The sequence below is a fragment of the Poecilia formosa genome, unplaced genomic scaffold, assembly GCF_000485575.1.
Source record: "Poecilia formosa unplaced genomic scaffold, Poecilia_formosa-5.1.2 Scaffold5, whole genome shotgun sequence".
NCBI classification, from domain to species: Eukaryota; Metazoa; Chordata; class Actinopteri; order Cyprinodontiformes; family Poeciliidae; genus Poecilia; species Poecilia formosa.
In genome coordinates, this window is record NW_006799944.1 from 5,163,977 (window position 1) to 5,174,247 (window position 10,271).

General features: G+C 39.6%; 1 protein-coding gene across 1 annotated transcript in view; it reads left to right on the plus strand.

Annotated features, from left to right (window-relative positions):
* Window positions 1-8,566, plus strand: part of npc1l1 (NPC1-like 1) — a 15,093-nt gene extending 6,527 nt beyond the window's left edge. The window contains exons 9-21 of the mRNA XM_007564665.2: window positions 619-801; window positions 892-1,006; window positions 1,109-1,374; window positions 4,117-4,206; window positions 4,303-4,493; window positions 5,496-5,623; window positions 5,719-5,848; window positions 5,934-5,989; window positions 6,129-6,279; window positions 6,393-6,624; window positions 6,931-7,044; window positions 7,127-7,289; window positions 7,387-8,566. Coding sequence (XP_007564727.1) covers window positions 619-801; window positions 892-1,006; window positions 1,109-1,374; window positions 4,117-4,206; window positions 4,303-4,493; window positions 5,496-5,623; window positions 5,719-5,848; window positions 5,934-5,989; window positions 6,129-6,279; window positions 6,393-6,624; window positions 6,931-7,044; window positions 7,127-7,289; window positions 7,387-7,607 — 2,040 coding nt within the window. The 3' untranslated portion in view covers window positions 7,608-8,566. The remainder of the gene's footprint in view (window positions 1-618; window positions 802-891; window positions 1,007-1,108; window positions 1,375-4,116; window positions 4,207-4,302; window positions 4,494-5,495; window positions 5,624-5,718; window positions 5,849-5,933; window positions 5,990-6,128; window positions 6,280-6,392; window positions 6,625-6,930; window positions 7,045-7,126; window positions 7,290-7,386) is intronic.
* The last annotated feature ends 1,705 nt before the right edge of the window (window positions 8,567-10,271 follow it).

Sequence of the window (10,271 nt, forward strand, 5' to 3'; positions counted from 1 at the left end):
AGTAAGCTTTAAAGACAGATCACAATGCATTCACTTAAAAACCGAGCTCTAAACTAGCATGATGATATAAACTTTAAGAAACAATCATCATAACAGTCATAAACATAGCATTTTCACTGGGTTTAACAATTGCAGGATCCTTATATGTAGCATATAGAATAACCCCTCCCCCCACATATTCAAATAGTAATTAGTTTTGTAAGGCCTTAACTCTTGCTTTAGATTGCAATACAATAATTAGTAAATATTGGCATTTTGGAACTTCTGCAGAAATGTGATATAATGCATGTTCATGTGTAAATATCTACTAAACAAATAACAGTTCCCATAGCTTCCTCTGTTGTTGTTTTTTTTAGCACACTAGACAGAAAGGTCATTGCTGTTGTTAAGCCGTAGCTTAATTACTTTGATTGTTTTGCTAAAGCAAAAATAAAATTAGACAGCATCTCATTTATTTATCATGCACAGCGATAAGCGGCCGCTGCTCCTATCAGCCGCATAGTGCTTATCTGAGCTCTAGAACACGTACCGTCAGTTTACTCATCATAAAGTTTTATAGTATTGAAACAGTAACACGGGAAATTATTTTTAATATTGACAAGTGTGTTTGTGTTGCAGGTGGACTCCAAGTTTTTGGTGGGCTTGGGGGGGATCCTGGTGGTGGGCTGTTCGGTTCTGGCCTCCATGGGTTTCTACTCGTGGATCGGGATCCCGTCCTCCCTGGTCATCCTCCAGGTCGTTCCCTTCCTGGTGCTCGCTGTTGGAGCTGACAACATCTTTATCTTTGTTCTGGAGTATCAGGCAAGTGCCGGGAATCTGTAGTTGCATTTCTGCCAACTGCAGTTTAAATATTCATATTTTAATATCCGTTTTACCATCCCGTCCTTTCAGAGGGACGCAAGGAGGCTTGGAGAGACGCGGGAGGAGCAAATAGGCCGCGTGCTCGGACAGGTTGCTCCCAGCATGCTCCTGTGCAGTCTCTCGGAGTCTGTCTGCTTCTTTTTAGGTAGTTTCTTTCTCTCTTTTTTTTTCTATGTAATACCAGAAGAAAAAAAATGAAGGAAGAGCTTTGTTTATCTCTCATCATGTTTGTGTTTTGCCTCACCAGGGGCCTTGTCCACCATGCCAGCGGTGAAGTCCTTTGCTCTGTATGCTGCTCTGGCCGTGCTCATGGACTTTGTCCTCCAGATGACGGCCTTCGTGGCGCTGTTGTCTCTGGATGCTCGGCGCCAGGACAACAACCGCTGTGAGCTGCTCTGCTGTGTGACCGTGTCGACCCGCCGTCCCAACAAACCAAATGAGGGCTTTCTGCTGCCTTTCATGAGGAAATACTACGCTCCCGTCCTGCTCCACCGCTTCACCAGGATCATAGTGGTAAAGCTCCTGAAACATCTGAAACACACCAGGAAGAAAAAAAAGAAGAAGCCCGTTTTAAATTACTCACAGGCAGGGGCGCTGCCAGGAATCTTGGGCCCCCTGGCAAAAAATATGTTTGGGCCCCCATGCGCAGCTACCGTCACAATTTTTTGAGTCTATTTGACCCATAAAAAGCGTCACAATTTTAAAGGCTTGCATCTGCCTTGCTTTCTGTGGTTCAATACTGATAATTAGCACAATATTTACTGCTCATGAATTTAACATCCAAAAGTCCACATCCAGAATGTAAGTAGGTTGCTTAAATCTTTTCTATTAGTTTTAGATTACTGAAATGTAACCCTGCAAACAATAATTTGTAGCTAAGCTAACTATGCTAAATGGTTGATAATCTCACACAGTCTACTCACCTCTCATGGAGAAAAATTGGGTTATAAATTAACACTCTTGCCTTTTTCTCTCTCTCCCTCTCTTTTTTTATTGAAAACCTGATTTTCTAACTTTTCTTAGCAGCATAGTAACTGCCACAGTCGTTCGTGTTTCCTACTGTCTGCTGCTAACAGCGTCACTCTCCAAGCAGGAATGAACCATTTAATGCAGATAGGGGGGTTCAGGGCAAATATGGATGTGTGTTTTTTGATCTGGGAGGGGTAACATTAAATTTTTACATTAAATTGTGTTTTCAAAAACAATTTTTGAAAACACAATATGATTAATTTTGTAATTGACAGAGCTCCGATTATTATTTTTTTTAATTCTATAAAAAAATAAATTGTGGAGGGCCCCCTGTTGGCCAGGGCCCCTAGAATTGTCATCACTTTCCCCCCCTTTACCACGCCCCTGCTCACAGGTGTATGTTTTTTGATAATAAATAACTTTACAAAAACATTTATTATGTTACAAACTAGGGCTGCGACCAACAATTATTTCATTAATTGGTTATTCTATTGATTATTCTGATGATTAATTAATTAATTTGATTAAAAAATGGTCACGCTCTGCAAGTTTTTCTTTTAACCATGTAAGCTGATTTTAAAAATATTAGAAATACATAAAAAAAATCTTCTTTAAATAAGAAATAATCACTGTTTTGCCTAAAATGCAATAAAATAGCATCCCTTCAGTGTAGGTCAGTGTAAAAAAAAAATACTTCTAACATCAACATGTCAAAAGTTCAGATCTTTCTGCTTGACTTGACATCATCATAGTGAAGGGCTGATCTATTGACTAGTTTTGAATTAATTGATTGATAATTGGGTAGAACTTCTTTTTTTTTTTTTTTTTTTTTTTTTTTTTTTTTTACAGAAATCCAACCTGATAGAGCTAGAATTATGGTTATCCAAAAGTTTTGGGCAGAACATATTTACAGTCAAAGGAGTTTTTTTTTTATTTTTTTTATCTTAAGTATAAAATGTATATGTTTTCATACAGTTTTGACTTAACTACTGCTCTGATTATTTTGTTCTTACAGCAAATGAGCCTTTTTTCGAAACTGTGTGCCCCAGTTAATGATTAATCAGTTACTAAATTAGTTGGCGATTATTTAAAAAAATCTGTTCATCATGATTTATCCGATAAATTGTTTCAGCCCTATTACAACACACACATATCAGCTGAATTAGTGAGCGATTTTGTGTTTTAAACCAACTCAAAGCAGTGTGTAATTGTGAACCGGATGGAAAGTGATTTGTGAATAAGCTTTGATCTGTTTCCGTGGCAGTGCCTGCTGCATGTTGTTGTCCTGCTGGACGGTGAACCTCCGTCTCTTGCTCTGAATTTATCTCCCTCTGTTCTCACCAACTTTGACCAACTTTCCTGCTGCAGCTGAAATGTCATCTTGACGCCACCATGTTTCACTTACAAAGCATTCTGCATAAAGTCCAAGAGGATGACTCTAGTTTTATCAGATCAAAGCAAATTCTTCCACATATTAGCCTTTTTTTGCCATATGTGGCTGGTGGCAAACAGTAAACAGGACTTCAGTCAGAAGTAACTGCAGTGCAGTCTGTCACTCTTTGGGCCTTCATTAACTTTGGAACCAACCAATAGTTTTAAATACAGATATTACAAATGTAGGTTTTTGCAGTTTTTTTTATTTTTTTTAATGGAATAATTACATTAAAATTCCACTAAAGGATGACGCTAAAAGTAAGATTTTTCAGATCTATTTTTTCTTGTCATTAGCGTTGAAACTATTGCCTGTAGACAAACAGCAATGTCCCGTGGAATACAATGTGTTCACACTGCAAAAATGCAAAATCTTACCAAGTATCGTTGGTCAAGTTTCTAGTGCGAATATATCTTAGTGCACAAGAAGAAAGACAAGTAATGTTTCAGCAAGATATAGGAGCTTGTTTTAAGTCAATGATTCCTTAATATTTAAATTTTACTATTTTTTAAAAATAGTATTAGTTCCACTGGCAGATTATTTCACTCATAACAGGACATTTTCTCCATGTTATAAGTGAAACAATCTGCCAATGGAACTAGTACTTTTCAGCCTATTTACAAATTAAATGACTTGTTTGACTGGATAACAAGTAATTTGTTAAAGCGGTCTGAAAACAAAAGGGATGCCGCACTTATCACTTCTAAAACATTTCGAAAAGCACATATCATGTTGTTGGTTTTGTGTTTGATTTCTGGATAGAAGTCCAACAAAATACTTAAAAGTTTGTTGTTCCAATGTGACGACCGGGATAAATGTAAGTTCATTCCCCTCAACTGTGTGCTTCTCCTCAGATGCTGGTTTTCATCTTCATGCTGTGCGCGTCAATATTCCTCATGCTGAATGTGAAAGTGGGTCTGGACCAGGAGCTGGCGATGCCAAAGGTCAGTTGGAGCCGCTTCGTCCACGACCACCTGGAAACACAAAAAGTCTGACCTCTTCCCTTGTGACCTCACGTGGATTAATCTGCTCTGCTGCAGGGATCCTACATGCTGGACTATTTCCAATACCTCAATAAATACTTCGAAGTTGGAGTGCCGGTTTATTTTGTAACAAAGAAGGGATACAACTTCAACACGGTCGAGGGAATGGACGGTGTCTGCTCCAGCGTGGGCTGCGATCAGTTCTCCATGACTCAGAAGATCCGATACGCCACAGACTACCCCGAGCGGTGAGTCAGCATTAATCTTAATTTGTTCCAATCTGACTATCAGATCATAAAGTTAACCTTTGTATCTATTATTTTGTTTTGGCTGCATTAGTTAGACTTTCTGCGTTATCATATCATCGACTTTCTGTGTTATCATATCGTTTCCTGGGAGTTTCACTGATTGGCTGGATTTTGTACCTGTGACTTCTAACTTACAACCCCGTCCTGGTAGTTAATGATGAACTCAGCTGGGTTAATACCACTGAGCTATGATGAGACAAAAAATATCTCAAACTTGTACTCTTCCTCAAAAAAAATAAATAAATAAATAAAAAAATCCAGGAAAAATTGTATTTTATCTGAGCTACTTAGGTACAAGAAAAAAAAACACAGCTACTGTAGCTTCTTGTATTAGTTCAATAAAATTAAAATCACTTGCTGTTGTTTTCCAGTGAACAAATCTAACTGTGTGGTGCTAATCTGTTGCTGGAACTATTTCTCACTAGTATAGATGACAAATGAGACAATAAATTCATCAGAAGGTTTGTGTTTCTCTACTACAGCCTCATGAATTTCGCCCGACCTGTTTACTTTTATAAGTCAAAAAAATATGGGGAGGTACACTAATAAACAAATCCCCATGTAACCTTTAAAATATATACCAGTAAACAACAAATAATAATAAAAATAATAGGGATGCCACTTTTAAAAATAGCTTTATTTCTTGTACCTATTCCCTCCTTCATTACACAATTACTTGAATGGTACGTTCTCTTCTCTTTCACATTTTTGACTTGTATATGGAAATGTTAAAAAATGACATCGTTATTATTTTTATTCATTTATTTTACCCACTGAATAAATTCAGTTATTTATTTGAAGTGATATGACCTGACCTTGACCAGAGGATGCCGGTAAGCGTGGAGATCATCTCCATCAGTCGACACGGCCATTTTTCAAAACTTGACTGTTTTATTTAGTCTTTTTTGAGTTCGACCTTTCACCTCTGTCCCTTCACCGTAGATCCTACATGGCTATTCCCGCCAACTCGTGGGTGGACGACTTCATAGACTGGTTGAACCCTGGGTCCAAATGCTGTCGCCTCTACACCTCTGGTCCAAACGCCGGAAACTTCTGTCCTGCAAACATAAGTGAGACTTTGTTCTCCGCAGACATCAACTTGACACACATTCTCAGCCGATAGCTTATTGTAAACGACACATTTGCTCCTTTGTGCCCAAACAAGCTGGTCTTTCCTGTCTGAAGAAATGCTTAGCGAGTCCTTCGGACGGTGTCGTCAGACCCACCATGGAAGAGTTCAGTCGCTTCCTCCCTGATTTTCTGGGCAACAGACCTGACCTGCAGTGCTCCAAAGGGTGAGTAATGGAGCCACACGTGTAGAGAAGCTGATTACATTACAAAACTAGCTGCCTCACACCTTCGCATCTTCTCTCCTAACAGCGGTCTGGGAGCCTACGACACAGCAGTGGTGAGAGACCAAAACGGAGAAATAATTGGTGCGTTTTCTTTCTTGCACTTTGAGGCAAAACGTTTGAGAGCAAAACCAGATTTTAATCGTCTCCTACCTGCACCTGTGAGGGGTGACGTCAGTAACGTTTCTCATTGTCCTGTCGCCTCCTCCCCCCCCACACACAGCCACCCGGTTCATGGCGTATCACACTCCACTGACCAACTCTCAGGAGTTCACAGCCGCTTTGTTAAAAGCCAGAGAGCTGGCCAAAAAGATCACCTCGGACATGAGGAAAATACCAGGCACCTCGCCGGACTTTGAAGTATTTCCTTACACGTGGGTGTTTGGATCAACTTCTGTCTTCTTAAAACACCGACGTCCAACTTCATCAAATGAACCTTTTGTTTCTGATGTGCACCATTTGTTTTTCGTTCTCCCTCTTCTTCCAGGATAACCTACGTGTTTTATGAGCAGTATCTGACCATTGTGAAGGAAGGGCTCTTCAACATCTCTCTCTGTCTGCTGCCGACCTTCGTGGTGTGCTGCCTGCTGCTGGGTTTGGATCTGCGCTCCGGCCTGCTCAACCTCATCACCATCATCATGATCGTCGTGGACACCGTCGGGGTGATGACGCTGTGGAGCATAGATTACAACGCAGTGGCCCTGATCAACCTGGTTACGGTAGGGCAACGTCTCTTAGCGCTGCCAATCGTGCTGATGTACGCGCAGCTCAATGTGTCAATGGTGCAATAGCAAGAAAATAAGCCATATCAGCAGGACAGAGAAAACATGTGCACACATAACCGAGAGCAAAATAATTTGTTCTACTTTTCTGTTTGAAAAGAAGATAACTTTGTCCAAAAAGAGACAAATTTGCATCTCGCTATGAAATATCCAGTCATGGATGAACTCTGTACTTAAGTATTTGATCCATGTAGTGATTTTTTTTCTTAAATTCATGAACATTATAATCTGTGCTGTTTGCAGGCAGTGGGCATCTCCGTGGAGTTTGTGTCCCACATGACGAGATCCTTTGCGCTCAGCACTAAGATGACGCGCGTTGAGAGAGCCAAAGAGGCTACAGCCACCATGGGTAGCGCGGTAAGTAAACCAGATATTAGTGTTTATATGACACGGTAACATGCCGCCTGAGGTTTAATATTCCTCTTTTGCTACCCTGAAGGTGTTCGCCGGTGTTGCAATGACAAACCTGCCGGGCATCCTCGTTTTGGCGTTTGCCAAAGCGCAGCTCATCCAGATTTTCTTCTTCCGCTTAAACCTGGTCATCACTCTGCTGGGGATGGCCCACGGACTCGTGTTCCTGCCCGTGCTGCTCAGCTACTTCGGTATGAACATTTACCGTTGCGTCGCCGGCTCGCTCTCATTTGGGGGGGAAACATGTGGCAGCGGTGGAGCTGAGTTTTCCCATCCCTTGTTTTTCAGGTCCCGGTGTAAACAAAGCAGTGCTGCTGCAGCAGCAGCAGGAGGACAAAAAAGAGGAGAAGAAGAATAAAATGAGAGAAATGTATGAGAACATGTCCTATTTGGAGGACGAAGCGACTCAGGAAACTGACTCGTCCACCAAAAAAGCATCAGTCGACTCCCAGGAACCCTCACAAACAGACGAGGAAGAGGAGAAAAAGGTGAGAATAGACAGTTTCTGAAAGTCAGCCGCACAAACACGCCCCCCGCCAAGCAAACTCCTGTGAAAAAACACGGAGCGAGGATGGACGCAGAGGACACAAAGTGCCTATGGAGTCACGCCTGCAGCTTCATATGGAAATCATTAACACAACTTTGTACCTCAGCCAGAAAATGGACTTCTGGGAAGGATGATGACAACGTAAAGTTGTGCAATATTTGAAGAAATAATGCAAAAGCAGGCTACTGCAACATGATGCCTCAAATTTACAGTTTTTGCAGATTTTTTTGTTGTTTTGTTTGTTTCATACTGAATGTGGTTGACAACCCGCCCTCCTCCCGTGGAGCGCTGCAGAGAGCCTGCCTTTCACTGAGAGCATCAGAAAATAGATGAACGAGTGAATAGATAGGTGAACGGATGAGAGAAGTTTTCTCCATAATTTAAATAGGATTGTTGCATTGTTTATAGCTTTAACAGAGCACACTCCAGCCTTTTTTGTTGTCCTTTTTCTTTTATTATGTATCCTGCATGAAAATGTGCAATCACCAAAAAAAAATGTTTATTAAATAGAGAAATGTCCTTTCTTTTTTTTTTTTTAGAAAGAAAGTGAGTAGGGTTTTCTTTTACGAAAGGTAATTAAGTGTTACTGATATAATGCAAAAAATAGTTGCGTTCTAACATGTTTTTAATTTATTATTTTTTTCTCTTTTTTTATGTACTCACTAAATGCAAAGCCTGCGATTTTATGCCTCCACAGCACTCACAAGACTATGAAATACTCTTCATCACGCTTGAAACAAATGGCCAGTTTGTGTATTTGTAATGGCACTGAGACTTCACGTTTTCCCAGTGGGATACAGTAAAAGACAATATCCTATAAACCTGTATATTCTTGTAAAGATGTTAAAAATGTTTAAGTAGAATAAAAATAGATAACTCCTGTTGTTCTACCGTAAATATTAAATAAGTGAGCAACGTAAACGAGTTTGTTTTTTTTTTCGTCCCTGCTTCACACTTCTGCGTGTTCAGCGGGAATCGTGTCGCTCTGGACCAGAAATGGGGCAGGAAACGTTTCTAAACAATGTGATCAAAAACCAGAGGAGAATCATCCCGTTAGTATTTTAGCAAATCACCAAACACCGTGTATTATTGGGATTTTGCATGTTGGTCAAAATGTGAAATTTTAGGTGTCATTCTGGTGTTTGCTGCTTCTCAAACGCCGGCTTTCTTTTAACAGTGACTTTTCTTACTGAGCCTCATGATGCCGTTTGTTCCTGCTGTTCTCTAACAAAAACCTCAGAGGCATTCATAGACTGAACTGACGCCGATGCCACAGGTGGACACCGTCTGCTAATTTGATGAATCTCCGGATTTTATTTAGTGGCATCAGAGCAAATGAGGATTGAGGACAAATCCAGACATTTTTTTTTTTTTTTGCATTTGTAAACTATAATTTCTCTGCATCTTCACAATTATGCTCGACTTCATATTTGTAACAGTGGCTACTGGGGGTTTTGTGATGTGAATTAACAACATGGTCACTACTTCCGTCTCGGTCCAGGTTTTTTTTATTTACTTTTTTGGCCTGCAAGTCATTCCTGAAATATTACAAAACGTAATTTAATTCTTACTAACAGGCAACAAAAAGAGAGGTGTCAAAAAGTTTAACTAATCTGTTCACCTTAATAATGTAGGTTCAAACCAGCTGGATTTGAAGTGCAGGTATTTTCAGGCAATTTCAGAACCAATGGAAACATTTTTAATACTTATATATACTAATCTAGTGATTTCTTGTTTCCTAAGAAATCGCACACAGTTCCTAGAATCTGTAGGAGTTGCTCAGTAGAAAAATGTGAGGACGACGGTCAAAATAAAGTTGTGACCTTTGATCCCTCGTCACTCATTAAAAGCAGCGAGATTACATCGGGAACAACTATCAAGAACTTCAATAGGACTTTGAAGGATTTGTGGCTTCTAAAATATTTCATAAACGGCCCGAGGAGCATAGAGTTCACTTTTGTTCAGGCGCTTTTTGCTCCACATCACAGCTGGAACACAAGACAGAGTTATTATCCACGCTGAAACGTGAGGAACTGGATCGCTTCATAAAACAGATCGGATAATGAGCAAATTAAAAAAAACAACAACAAAACATTTCGGCAGCCATTTTGTAAATTTGTATTCGACCTAAAGCAATAGATGCCTGGTTTAATTCAACAGGCAAGAAAGTAATTGATGGTTTTGTCACCTTCGGTTTGCCTTTAAAGTCAACTGTGAAATTAAATATTCAAGGGAAGGAAAGAAAAACATAATGGAGAATTATTCTGGGTGTTTCAAATTTTTGTTTTATTAACAATGCATCCCTTTGATAGGATTGTATGTTTCTTTAGGTCATCAATGCCCCAAAAACATACTGTACACATTATACAAGGGAAACACAATTCAGGCAAAAAGAAACAAAAAAAAAAATTAAATTATAATACAGTCTCGAGGAAAAATATAAATAACTTTTTTTCTTCTCTGGTTGAACTCACTATGGTACAGACATATAATAAATAGATCGGATCTGACGTCACTCAGCGGATCTATGAATCACCTCTCTATGAGTCCATTTTGTGTAGCAGCATTATAGCAAAAAAAAAAAAAAGAAAAATAAAAAAGACAAGCCAATGGAAACAGAACCCTG